The 13,983-nt window shown below is 43.3% G+C and overlaps 1 protein-coding gene and 1 long non-coding RNA gene across 3 annotated transcripts; both read left to right on the top strand.

Moving 5' to 3' along the window:
- Positions 1-1,632: 1,632 nt before the first annotated feature.
- Positions 1,633-2,543, top strand: LOC143817141 (uncharacterized). The gene is made up of 3 exons (XR_013224073.1): positions 1,633-1,774; positions 1,903-2,031; positions 2,366-2,543. It is a non-coding gene; the product is annotated as an uncharacterized LOC143817141 (long non-coding RNA).
- A 3,624-nt stretch (positions 2,544-6,167) lies between these two features.
- Positions 6,168-13,188, top strand: GTF3A (general transcription factor IIIA). 2 transcript variants are annotated; one of them, XM_077298296.1, is made up of 9 exons: positions 6,168-6,415; positions 7,667-7,767; positions 8,253-8,349; positions 8,741-8,829; positions 10,870-10,943; positions 11,457-11,543; positions 12,113-12,363; positions 12,633-12,683; positions 12,815-13,188. In XM_077298296.1, the coding sequence occupies exons 1-9, from the start codon at positions 6,194-6,196 to the stop codon at positions 12,989-12,991; spliced, it is 1,149 nt and encodes a 382-aa protein (XP_077154411.1). In that variant the 5' UTR covers positions 6,168-6,193; the 3' UTR covers positions 12,992-13,188. The 2 variants fall into 2 exon arrangements, with proteins under 2 accessions (XP_077154411.1, XP_077154412.1); XM_077298297.1 differs by having other exon boundaries at positions 6,179-6,415; positions 12,137-12,363.
- The last annotated feature ends 795 nt before the right edge of the window (positions 13,189-13,983 follow it).

The raw sequence follows: 13,983 nt of genomic DNA, 5'->3' as shown, positions 1-13,983 counted from the left end.
TGCGCCCAAACAGTTGTTTACCCCCACATATCGGGTATCAGTGTACTCAGGACAAATTGCACAACAACTTTTGGGGTCCAATTTCTTCTCTTACCCTTGGGAAAATAAAAAATTGGCGGCTCTGCACTTTAAACTTCTGTGAAGCACTTGGTAGGTCAAAGTGCTCACCACACATCTAGATAAGTTCCTTAGGGGGTCTACTTTCCAAAATGGTGTCACTTGTGGGGGGTTTCAATGTTTAGGCACATCAGGGGCTCTCCAAACCCAACATGGCGTTCCATCTCAATTCCAGTCAATTTTGCATTGAAAAGTCAAATGGCGCTCCTTCCCTTCCGAGCTCTGCCATGCGCCCAAACAGTGGTTTACCCCAACATATGGGGTATCAGCGTACTCAGCACAAATTGTACAACAACTTTTGTGGTCCATTTTCTCCTGTTACCCTTGGTAAAATAAAACAAATTGGAGCTGAAATAAATTTTGTGTAAAAAAAAGTTAAATGTTAATTTTTATTTAAACATTCCAAAAATTCCTGTGAAACACCTGAAGGGTTAATAAACTTCTTGAATGTGGTTTTGAGCACCTTGAGGGGTGCAGTTTTTAGAATGGTGTCACACTTGGGTATTTTCTATCATATAGACCCCTCAAAATGGCTTCAAATGAGATGTGGTCCCTAAAAAAAATGGTGTTGTAAAAATGAGAAATTGCTGGTCAACTTTTAACCCTTATAACTCCCTAACAAAAAAAAATTTAGTTCCTAAATTGTGCTGATGTAAAGTAGACATGTGGGACATGTTACCTATTAAGTATTTTGTGTGACATATCTCTGTGATTTAAGGGCATAAAAATTCAAAGTTGGAAAATTGTGAAATTTTCAAAATTTTCGCAAAATTTTCATTTTTTTCACAAATAAACGCAAGTTATATCGAAGAAATTTTACCACTATCATGAAGTACAATATGTCACGAGAAAACAAAGTCAGAATCGCCAAGATCTGTTGAAGCGTTTCAGAGTTATAACCTCATAAAGGGACAGTGGTCAGAATTGTAAAAATTGGCCCGGTCATTAACGTGCAAACCACCCTTGGGGGTAAAGGGGTTAAAAATGTTAAAAGAAAGTCTTTTGGAGATGAATACAGACCATACAGAAAAAAAAACAAGCAAAACACTGGGCTAAAAAAATAGATGGATGATATCAAAATAACAATTATATTGCATCCATAATTATAGGCAATCTGCAACTACCTGCATAATGAATTTTAATTACAAGGTGCACGTGTAAAGCAGTAGTATACAATAATCATCTACACAAGTAAGTAAAGTGCAGAGTGCAAAAAAACTTGCAACAATAGGGTGCAAAATAAGTAAATAAATAAATATACCTAGACACTACTGGGGTTAAATCCCTGGCTGACCCTAATGAGGCTTACCTCAAAACATAAATCAAATAAGTAAATACCTCATGAGGGAAGCCAGAGACAAGAGAAAAATGCATACCATGGCTCAAGATGCAGAGTAGAAAATTCAATATCAATCATAGGCATATAATGAGGAGCCAGAGGGGAGAATAGTTACCCGGGGTGTCAGAAGTCCCATTGTACCCCTTGACGCATGTTTTGATGTCTTTCTTCCTCAGAAGGGGTGCAGATTTAGGGACACTACATCCGGGATATGCCCATATGACCTAAGGGATAATAAATGGAGAGGACCCTATCGAGAACAAAGGCATTATAGATAAAGAAATCAAGAGCTTGAAAAAAAGTTCCAACAGACTACAGGTAATTAACTTGTCTGATAAACCATTATCTTCTGCTCAAATTGATGTGTTAAGTTTGGGATTTACTTTTTCTCCATCTAAAGGGTTTGATCTTTTTACAGCGTTAACAGATTTAAACCTATTTTCCAGGAAGCTAGCTCTTAAAAAGATCTTTGACGAACCTAAAATAAACAAAACCGGCCTGGACGGAATAGGAGCTTCAAGCCATTAGAATCTTGGAGGATTTGGAACATGAAAATGAAGGATCACAGATTTTAGGTAAGTTGAACCGACCGTTTAAACCTAAATCAAAGAAATTTCCTCCACTAGGCCTGTACCCCAATATTGAACTTTTCGTTAAATTAGTCTGAGAAATTTACGAAAATACCGAATCGGGCAAAACAAGATAATTTAACCACTGAACAACGCTAAGCCCTTAAAGAATTAAAACAACTTAAAGGGGTATTGATAAAGCCGGCAGACAAGGGTGGTAATGTGGTGATTTCACCAGCAGCCGTGTAGGAGAAGGAAGTTTTTAGGTAAGTATGCAACACAGAATGCTACAAAACAGCTTACATACAACCCCACTAACTCCAATCAAACTTCTTTACAGAAATTATTTTGTAAAGCCCTAGATGATGGTGTTATCAACAAGCAAGAGTTAGATTTTCTCACGGTCGAACATCCAAGGACCCCGTGTTTATACTTAATGCCCAAGATCCATAAGAGTGAAGTTAATCCTCCTGGACGTCCCATAGTCTCCGGGAACGGGAGTCTCTCCGAACCCCTCTGTAAGAGTCTTGATTGCCATTTGAAACCTCTGGAGGAGGCCTTGCCATCCTTTTAAAGGATTCCACTGATGACGCAGGTTTGAAGGGATCCATTTGGAATCAAGATATGTGGCTGGTTTCCATGGATGTGGAGGCTTTATATACCTCAATCAGGCATATGGACGGTATTATTATTATTATTATAGCGCCATTTATCCCATGGCACTTTACATATGAGGAGGAGTATACATAATAAAAACAAGTACAATAATCTTAAACAATACAAGTCACAACTGGTACAGGAGGAGAGAGGACCCTGCCCTCGAGGGCTCACAATCTACAAGGGATGGGTGAGAATACAGTAGGTGAGGGTAGAGCTGGTCGTGCAGCGGTTTGGTCGATCGGTGGTTACTGCAGGTTGTAGACTTGTTGGAAGAGGTAGGTCTTCAGGTTCTTTTTGAAGGTTTCGATGGTAGGCAAGAGTCTGATATGTTGTGGTAGAGGGTTCCAGAGTATGGGGCATGCGCGAGAGAAATTTTGTATACGATTGTGGGAAGAGGCGATAAGAGGGGAGTAGAGAAGGAGATCTTGTGAGGATCGGAGGTTGCGTGCAGGTAAGTACCGGGAGACGAGGTCACAGATGTATGGAGGAGACAGGTTGTGGATGGTTTTGAATGTCATAGTTAGGGTTTTGTGCTGGAGTCTCTGGGCAATGGGGAGCCAGTGAAGGGATTGACAGAGGAGGCCGGGGAATAGCGGGGGGACAGGTGGATTAGTCGGGCAGCAGAGTTTAGAATAGATTGGAGGGGTGCAAGAGTGTTTGAGGGGAGGCCACAGAGTAGGAGGTTGCAGTAGTCAAGGTATCAAAGCTGTTTCCTTTTTTCTCCACAACTACTATGGGAGTCAAACTCAAGGAGTTTTTAATTGAAGCCCTTGACTTCTGTCTCAAACATAACTTTTTTTCTGTTCAAAGGCGTCCCCTACCTGCAGCTCCAGGGAGCGGCCATGGGAGCGGCCTTTGCGCCCTCCTATGCGATCTTTTCCTGGGACTGTGGAAGCGGGAATGCTTCATGACCAATGCTGTCAAACATGCTGTGAAGGTACTAATTTGGTCAAGATATATTGATGACGTTCTCTTCTTATGGCAGGGGTCGGAATATGGCAAGGGTCGGAATATCATCAGGAAGAATTTGTCCTTGAACTCAATAAGAATGTGTGCAATATTCATTTGACCAGTCACCAGAGTCAAACATCCATTGAGTTCTTGGACATCTTGCTCTATAGGGATCACAATGATGTTCTACAGATATTCATAGGAATGACGCCTGATCTAAATTGACCTGGATTGTATGTTGTCATACTTTCACATTTCTGTATATATATTTGTATATATCTATATGCCCCTGTCACTACCCCAGGTGCTATTTATGATTATTTGTTGCTTAATTTTTGTGTATTTTTATTGCCATATCCTTTTGATTTACCATACCGTGGGGCGCTGTATGACCGACCTTCTCCTGGTGCAGTGTCTGTAGTACCTCATGCGTATGTCCAGGGGCTGTCTGAACTCAGTTCCTCCCCCCGCGCATACATGGTCTGCCGCCTGCGCAGGACCTGGCGGGGGCAGTGCGCACGCGCCAAGAGAGCCGCTGTTACTGGCCGACACAGACCATGTGATCAGTCACCTGACTGGCCACCAATGGAATACAAAGGTCCTTGCCAATTGTTAGTACAAACATACGCTTGAGAAAGCACTTTACAAACAAGCGAAACGCACGCTGGGGTTTATAGGATCCAGCCTGGAGCCTCCTACTCCCTATCTACACTGGTAAGCGCTGCTCTAAATAACTTTTTACATGTTATGACTTACTATTTGTCAATACTGTCTAATTAATTGAGCTGCGTCTGGCCCGTTTGACACAGGATTTTAGGTTATTGGTTGGCACCGGTGGTCCTTTGTTTCCGTCCTTGTGCACCTTACTATTACTCTTTTGCATTTTGTAGTACTTATATTACTTGTATTTAATAAAACTATTACCTTTTAACCATGAAACTCCTTTCCTCTCCTTATTCATCAGTTGCCATGGAGTTGGTGATTTCCCTCTCTTTGGGTTTCTTTTGCACAGTCTGAGTGCATCATTTAACCTGGTATTGCTTCCATTTTAATTGGATAATGCCTAGTTTAGAGGATGAGGTTCCAAAAAACTCTTGAAAAAAAATCTTCAAAATTTTCTTTGAAGGAAACTTCTCCAAACTAGACAGTGTCCGATAAAAAAAGAGCTACGTTCAACTGAGATTTTTTTTTACGAATTGTTTAAGCAAAATCCAAAATTCTCCTCCAACACTGCTTCAAAAACTCATGGAAAACTTTTCCTATTCATATATATGAAAAATCCACTCATAAAAGGAGTGTTTTATTCCTAAAGAGCTTTTGAAAAAACACCTTGTGGCAAAAAAAAGGTGCAAGTGACTTCTTCAAAGCGAATCCTGATAGAATCCACTCCAAATTAGGCACTGTCCAATTAAAAAGCTAGAAAGAATAACCTCAACGAGAAAAAAACTGCTCCAAAAACTTCTCAAAAAAGGATAATTTCCTGAAGCAGCAAAAAAATCTGTGTGAACATATCCTGAGATTATAATTCAAAGACTGTCTTTTGGAGCCACGCTTAGTTTTTGCTTATGGTGTGTTCACACTGTGCAAAAAAAATGCAAAAAAGGGAAAAAAAGCTCAATAGAATGTAGTTCTAGGTAATATTGACTTTCTGTCCATATTTTGCTATATGTTGTTTTTTTTGTGTGCGACTTTTAAACATTTTAGGCTTTTAAAAGACGCCAAGCGTTTAAAAGAAGTAACATACATTCTTTGAGCGTTTTCTGCAGGAAAATGCTCAATACTTCTATTACAGGACAATGGGAAGGCTACAAAAATATTTTGTGTGAATTTTTTCAGTGTAAATGATGCCGTTTTCTTCATTTCTTTAAGGAGGAAAAAAAGCCTGGAAACCACTATAAAAAATGGTGAAAAAAAAATGCTGGCATAAAAAAACTCTGGAAAAAAAAAAGTTCTGAAAAATTTGTAAAGGCGCAGTCTTTAAAAAAAAAAACCTTAAGCTAACAAAAGACGCTTCAGCTTTACAAGACTCCAGAGAAAAGCTGAGTTTCCTGAAGCTTCTTCTGCTTGAAAAACTGACATTATTAAATGGCAGAAAAAAAACACAGCAGTGTGAACATACCCTTACAAATACTGAACCAAGAATATTAACATTGGAACAAAAGATGAGTCTCTAAGAATTCTTCCATATAATTATTTCCGGGCAGAGACTGTGAGGCTACGTTCCCACCATGAGCTTTTGCTGCATCAAAAAACGCAGCTTGACATAGTATGACATCATTTACACGCTCCAGAAATCCTAAACGCGTCTGCCCTCATCAAGCCCTTCACAAATATGGCGTCCAGAGACTTGAAAGCTGCTCACGTGATCCAGACAGGCCGAACCATATAAGCTTTGCATAGGGGGATAACAAAACTGTATAACAGTCTAGAAATGAAAAAGCAAAACAGAGAGAAAACAAAATAAAAGCAGAGTACATAGTAAATAACGTTCAACCTTTCTACCCGGTCATGCAGTTGTGGACTTTACCAGTAACCCATATCGTCCCTCCCTTGCAGGATGTGGCCTGATGGTACAGTCCTCATAGTAGAAAGCCGGGCTATGGCGGTGTGTGTGGCTCAGTGGTGCGGTCCCGGCGCGGAGCGGGAGCCCGGCTGCAGTATGGGGGAGGTAGCGCCGCCGCCCGTGTATAAACGCTTCATCTGCTCGTTCCCGGATTGTAACGCCACGTACAATAAGAACTGGAAGCTGCTGGCCCATCTGTGCAAGCACACGGGGGAGGTGAGGCAGGGGCGGCGGTGTGCGGGACCGGAGCGGGGTGTGCGGGAGCGGAGCGGGGTGTGCGGCTCCTCTGCCGGCAGCTGGGGCCTCGCTTCTTCCCGCCCGGACATGTCCGCACTGACTACTCTACTACATTGGGGTCTTTCAGTCTATTATAACATGTGACTCTTAAAAACTACAGCTCCCTGCATGCCCTCACTGATAGCAGCTGTTACGGCATGCTGGGAGTTGTAGTTTTGCCACCTCTTTAAAGGGAACCTGTCACCCCCAAAATCGAAGCTGAGCTAAGCCCACCGGCAACAGGGGCTTATCTACAGCATTCTGGAATGGTGTAGATAAGTCCCCGATGTATCCTGAAAGATGAGAAAAAGAGGTTAGATTATACGCACCCATGGGCATCGCGGTCCGGTCCGGGGCCTCCTATCTTCCTACGATGACGTCCTCTTCTTGTCTTCACGCTGTGGCTCCGGTGTACTTTGTCCTTTTGAGGGCAGAGCAAAGTACTGCAGTGCGCAGGCGCCGGGCCTCTCTGACCTTTCCTGGTGGTGGTCGGAGGCAATGTCCCCATCTTCATCTCCTCACTCTGCAGTAATGGCTGCTCTGCATATGACGGTTATCAGTGGCATGATGAACTGGACCAGTATGGCTCTTAGGATGGGTAGTAGCTGCCGTAGTGCCAGTGACCACTGATTGTCACCTGGTGTATCACTGATGGGTTGTGTATCCACATATACATCCACAGGAAGAGCACACTGCCTCTTACCAGTGTATGGGGCACTACTCTATACTGAGGGCACCGCAGGGTGGCCCAGATCACAGGTGTATGGGGCACTACTGATGGACACATGCTGAGGATGGCACAAGTGTATTGTGCACTAATCTATACTGATGGGCACTCGCTGAGGATGGCACAGATCACAGGTGTATGGCGCACTAATCTATACTGATGGGCACTGCAGGATGGCACAGATCACAGGTGTATGGGGCACTACTGATGGACATATGCTGAGGATGGCACAGGTGTATGGAGCACTAATCTATACTGATGGGCACTCGCTGAGGATGGCACAGATCACAGGTGTATGGGGAGCTGCTCTATACTGATGGGCACTGCAGGATGGCACAGATCAGGTGCATATGGGGCAGTACTCTGTAATGAGGTGCTATTGGTCTTCAGTCATTATTTGCTGCTATGGATGCATTAACCCCCTGAGCGCCCTGAATGCACAGTAACCTCCTGTCTTCCTGTAGAGACCCTTCCCCTGCACATATGAAGGATGTGGTAAAGGCTTCACTACCTTGTTTCATCTGAATCGCCATAACCTGACTCACACTGAGGAAAGACCCTGCAAGTAAGTTTACTGCACTACGAAAGGTCACGTTGGGATTCTGCTCCTACATCCTGACCGACTCTCTGAGGCCGCTGGGATTTGTGGCACTTCAATAGATGTAAATGGAGTCATCTGCTGTGTGGCCTTATCTGCTGAGGCAGGACCCTTTATTGAGCTGCATGTGTCAGTCGGCTATGGCATAAATGTGGCCTTGTACGGCCATAGCCTTCAGTCGTGTTACCGCTGCACTGTCGGTCATGAACCAGTTGTGATAAATGACATCTAGTACAACAAATCTAATAAATACAATTGGCGAATCTCATGCATTTTGTAGATTGGGTCATCAGTGGGGTCCGACCCTTGGGACCCCCCCACAATCTCATGTAGCAGAAGCACCATTGTCTTCTATGGTGGTAGCACTCTCCATGGCGCTTGCTGAGCAGAAAGTTCCTTGGCTCTGAAATTTGCTGTTTCACTGGATTCTCAATGATTAATCTTGTCTTTAGGTGTGAAGCTGAAAATTGCAACTTGGCCTTTACCACAGCGTCAAACATGAGGCTGCACTTTAAAAGGGCCCACGCGTCTCCACCTGTGACCTATGTGGTATGGCTTCTGTATATTGCTTCTGCTTGGGTGGTCCTCTACAGGGCAGCCTCTTGGCTTCAATGTCTGTCATACAATAAAAAAAAAGCTTGACCCACCCCACCACCACCTCTGGAGTGCGACTGGCGGCAATTGCTTAGTGCCCCCACCGCCAAAATGGTGCCGCTCCTCGAGGGAAGTATATACTGCCATTTCATGGTGGGCACAAGAGATTAAGAAGGGGGTTGTCCACTAGTCAACTGTCTTCTGTTGAGTTGGCCACAGGCAATGGAGGTTGAAAGGCTGGCCTGCCCCCTGATAGTCCTTATAATTGTGTGTTAAGCTAGAAGAACATGTGAGATTTTCACTATCCATTTTAGATTTTGTGGCTCATTCTGTTTTATTTCCTCAGTGTTACTTCGCAGAGTGCGGCCAACAGTTCAGGAAACATAACCAGCTAAAACTTCATCAGTACATCCATACAAACCAGCATCCTTTCAAGTAAGTGACCTGCGACTTCTGGCTGTACAATGCTGCCCCTAAACCCTTATGTACACGTAATCACTGCATGTTGGTGTACAAGTTTTTTTTGTTTTTGTTTTTTTACAAGACAATGCAAACGGAGAATAGATCAGATCCCATTGTATTTTATGCAATCATTCAGTAATCCACATCCAACTCTTCAGTCAGATCAGAAAATGCCGGCATTCTTATTAACTTTGGGGCTGAAGGGGGTGTATGTGTAGAAAGTAAGTGCCTCCACCTGGTGGGCTATACCTTCTACTCACGTACTAGACGGCTCAGTTTTGGGCTGTTGTCTGGAGACATACAGTTATGGCTATTAGGTCTCTCAACACTCATAGCCATGTTGGATTTTCCCAGAGGTGGGACCTAGTGACTCTCCTTCCCATGGAGATGAATATTCTTCCTGTTCTGCTGATCCTGGTAGATCCTTCATTCTAGATGAAATCAACCTGGTATTTTACTCAATCTTCTCAGGAACAAAACGTACATGGATGCTCTTTCTCAATCTAACCGTGTCTTTCAACTCCAAACTTGGAACATGCCTGGAGTTACTGTTCTCACACAACTGTGGATGAGTGTCAGACCTCAGATCAAGAAAAGCTGAATGGATTTGTGCAGGGAAGGGATTGAAAATTTGTTTCTGGTACTACTGGATCTTAGGAGTTCAACTAGAGCCGAGGGTTACTCCTATGACATTCTTGTAGCCAGGTCACATTAGTGACCACCAGGTTTTAGAGTCTTCACCAAGGTCTTTGATCCTCCGCATTTCTTGTGAAGAGGGGTGGTTGTCCTCTCTGGACTTTGGCAAAATAGTGTACAAATAAGATCCCTTTGGTCTCTCTAGCGATTCGGTTGGATCCTCATGTTCAACAGCTCCCCCGCTTTTCTCTAGGAAAGGATTTGTCCTGTTAGTCTGAGGTGTCTTCTAGATGGGGACATTGTTTTATACCTTTCCTCACTAGTCCTGGGCAGTATGTTCTTCTAAGGCCATTCTAATCTTGTCCCTTACAGTGATCTATTTTGTCTCTACAATCTAGGAAGAGGATGATTCAAGTCTCTTCCACCCTGTCTTAAAGGGAATGTCAGCAGTAAAGCTAAGCGGATCAGGCGAAATTCACATCCCCTCTCCTTCCCTGGACATTCTATTTTTGGAGATGTTGTTCTCTCAAAATTCAATATCCTTTTATGCTCTTTCCTCTAATGTTCTTGGGAGTCTGCTCCTGAGGCAAACTATGGTGCTCTAAATTTCTAAGCTAAGACCGATCCTGGATTCAGGAAAGCTGCCTCCACCCTGAGGGTCTTCAGCGTGTTTTGTAATCTCCTGACAAGACCCACCAGGCCAGCGGATCTGCTGTTTTAATTCCTGGGTCAGTTCTCTGCCTTATTTCTCTCCTTTCCCCCTCCTTCCCGGTGTTCTCCATTGGCTTACGGCAAGTGGTATGCCAGTGACCCTAATACCTCCTGGAATGGTCTTGCTTGGCATGGTTCTGATGGTGGTTTCCACCTTCGTCCTCATAACTTTTCCTACACATGTACTGAGTGAGGCTGCGCTCGTCTAGTCTGACTGGACAGGAGGAGGCATTTCTTATACTTGCAGTCAAGTGACCGCTCAGTCTAGCCTCTGGTGGAACCACTTGCTCATCCTCTTCCTAACTTTCTGATTATTTGGGGGCCTTTCCATGGGGTTTGATGTAATTTTCAGTTGAGGGAAAACTGATCTGAAGGGAAATGGAAACCTGGTCTTGTATAGAATCTGAGAAGAGCAAGGGTACCCATTCTTCTCATACTCCTCCATGTTAAGCCAGCAGATGGATCCACATGACAGTCAGAAGCATGTACATGACAGAATTCAGTGTTGGCATTCAACTACAGCAGTACATACAAATCATGTATGGATATACCCTAAACTACACAGAACCAATATATAATGGCCCCCTATAGCAGTACTGTACGCTTATTAGTCCAGGGTTGGGTATCAAGGACACTGGTTGTATAATTTTCCTTTATTGTCCACAGATGCAGTCATGAAGGATGTGATAAAAGCTTTGCTTTACCTTCAAAGCTTAAACGCCATGAGAAGATTCATGCAGGTATCTATTTCTAATATCACTTCTCATACTTTTTGCTCTTGTGAAGACCGGTGTGAGCTCCTTAAGAGGCACCACTTTGCTGGGACATGAAGGATTGTTGCACAATGTCTGATCAGGAGCACACCGCTCCCCAGCCTCCTGCTTGATTGACAGTCCAGATAAGAGCCATTGCTGTGCTGCTGGCCCCAACTGTGTGCTGTGCTGCTGGCCCCAACTGTGCGCTGTGCTGCTGTATGAGGCAGCATTGAGAATGGCCTTAGACTCTGGAATGCTTCAACCCATGCCATTAATTTTTTTTTTTCTCTCTAGTTATACTAGTCTCTTGATGGAAATCTCTTTAAATCTATAGTTGGGTGGTGTTCCCTCCATCAGTCCCATAAATGCAGAAGTGGAGGTTTGGGACCCCTGTTCTATTGATCAGGAGGGCCTGAAATCAATCCATCACTTATGTTTTTCCTATTGATTTGTATTTTAGTGCTTTTTGTTTTAAGTCAAAGATTTTATATTCTGTAGGGTATCCGTGCCAAAAAGATAGCACTTGTCCTTTTGTGGGGAACACCTGGTCAGAGTACTTGAAGCACGCAGCTGCTGTTCACTCAGGTAAGCCTGTCTGCTCTACTGCAGAAGGGATGCTAATCCTATGCCCCATCTGAGCCTGATACAGATTTGGAATATTCAATACCTGTAACCTTAACCCTGGCTAGAGACCGATCAGTCTGTCTCCCCATTAATAGTTAAAGGAAATTTTATATACAGTGTATGAATTGCCTAATAACCTACATATGGATAAAAGATATCCATTAACCTCTCATAAAGAAGAAAATATAAAGCCAGTCATATTTTATTAAACCTATTTAAAGACATGCATCATACAGGAAGACACATGTATGAGGGTTCGACAGAGGGTAAGTAAAGATGTGATGGTAAGAGGTGTATCCCAGAATTGGGGAAGGCCTGAAGGAGTATTACCTGGCAATTCTTGTAGCTCAGCGTCCCATCCTTATAATTAAACTGGAAAGTCTATCCCTTGGATTTTCCTTCTTGGTACCCAAGGTTTTATTGCATGGAGCTGGCTCACAAATACAACTGGATTTGGCCAACACAAACTTGCAACAACCTTTTATAGTGCTTACCGTATGCGAGAGTTTGATTACTGCACTTATTCCTAGATCTGACTTTCTCCTGTTCTCCAGACGTTACCTGCAATGTCTGCAACCGAACGTTTAAGAGCAAATCAAACCTGAAGGACCACAAGAAAATCCACAGAGAAGAGCGGATTGTGTATCGATGCCCACGGGAGGACTGCGACCGGACGTACACAACCAAATTCAACCTGAAGAGCCATATTCTCTCATTCCATGAGAACCTGCGCTCATTTGTTTGTGAACATGAAGGCTGCGGAAAAACATTTGCTATGAAGGTGAGAATTTCTATTATATGCTCCAGGTATAAAGGGTCTTCAATTATTTTTATATTAATCTCCTAGACCTTAGATATTGATTGCTGGCAGCCATCCTTGTGGCTCAGTGTGATGTGGAGATTGGTTACATTCTAGAAGTGCTGGTTCGCTTTGCCTAAATAGTACCAAATTGACAGGTTAACACTGGGTACTTTACAGAAACGAGTGACACTTGTAGAATTCTGGTGTGCATATAATCCATTAATATATTTTATTTTTGTTTTATGCAGCAAAGCCTGGCACGACATGTTAATACCCATGACCCAGTGAGGCAAAAGATGGTAAGGGTAGTCTAATCGGTTAGGTCTTGTTTCCATGTCTTTTGCAGAAAATTTGCTCCATTTTATAGTCTGAGCTTGAGTTCATGAAACCTCTTTGCTTTACAATACAGCTAACATCCTTCCTCCCTTAGGTGAAGCCGCCACCACCTACAAGAAGCCTTGCTTCCCGCCTCTCAGGATACAAGCCGAAGAAGTCCTCCAAGAAAAAGAAGTCCTCTTCCAAAACTCCTGCCTCGGAGTCTTCAGAACAACCACTTGTCGGCCAGCCAGATACATTACTGGTTCTAGAAACTCTGAACCTTAAATAATTATCCAGTTTTTGGTCCAGTAAAGCACACTATGTATTATGTTAATATTTTACATTCATTTACCCATTTCTCTGGGAGTCTTGTGTGTTCTTGGAAAAAGTTATTTGCTTCGATTCTGTAAATGTTCCTAAATTGCTGGTGAACAGTACAAGATGCACTTTGTATATGAAGTATTAAAGAGATGAAGCAGAAGTGAAGCCCTGTAGCCTTTATTGCTGTTATCTTATAATTTTCTGCAGAATTTAGTATTCCAGCAGAGCATGGTGCATGGGAACAACGTCTCATCCTGCTGTGCACCTCCTAGTGTGGTTTGTTTCAGAGATTGGTAGCAAATGCCTGATCATGTAACCTGTAAAATGCAAAAAAAGGCCCAAATTGATTCTTTCCCATATATCAGCCTCTGGCACTGTTCCAGGGACATCAGGGCTCCATTTCATGTTACTCGCTTATACAGTGCAATTCCACAGCGCTTTACAGACAATATCTTCACTGTCCTGATAGAGAATCTAGATTGAGAGTCCCAGTCAGTATGTCTTTGTAATGTTGGAGGAAACCCGCACATGGGGAGAACATACGAACACCTTGCAGATGTTGTCCTTGGTGGTATTTGAACAGGACCCCAGCGCTGCAAGGCTAACCACTTGGCCACCATGCTGCCCTGTGAGTCCTTCAGCTACTAGTGGGGCGATTCACTCATTTTCCTTTGGACATAACTTGCATCTGGCAGGAGAAAGAGCTGCAAATCTCCATCTTGCAACAATGGGGCAGGATTTGTTGGTGCTCTTTAAATGGCTTTTGTTGGAGTAAAGTGCTCAGACTTATTTATTCTCCTGGATAATGGGGAAAGAGATAATGGGTTAGGGTGTTATGGCAGTGCATAACGCAGGGCATAAACGCTGCGTTTTTGCTGCAGATTTATCGCAGTTTTCACTGCGGTTTTACAACTGCAGTTTTCCATAGGAGCAGCTGTAAAACCGCTGTGAAATCCGCAG

Source organism: Ranitomeya variabilis, chromosome 3 (assembly GCF_051348905.1).
Source record: "Ranitomeya variabilis isolate aRanVar5 chromosome 3, aRanVar5.hap1, whole genome shotgun sequence".
Classification (NCBI taxonomy): Eukaryota; Metazoa; Chordata; class Amphibia; order Anura; family Dendrobatidae; genus Ranitomeya; species Ranitomeya variabilis.
Note: the sequence above shows the minus strand (reverse complement) of the source record. Positions and strands in the feature narration are given on the sequence as shown.

Bases quoted from the DNA above. Each gene is read 5' to 3' on its own strand.
- GTF3A (XM_077298296.1), top strand. From the start codon at position 6,194: ATGTGGCCTGATGGTACAGTCCTCATAGTAGAAAGCCGGGCTATGGCG. The intron at 8,830-10,869 runs GTAAGTGACCTG...TATTGTCCACAG, and splicing joins ACAAACCAGCATCCTTTCAA to ATGCAGTCATGAAGGATGTG. The intron at 12,364-12,632 runs GTGAGAATTTCT...TGTTTTATGCAG, and splicing joins GAAAAACATTTGCTATGAAG to CAAAGCCTGGCACGACATGT.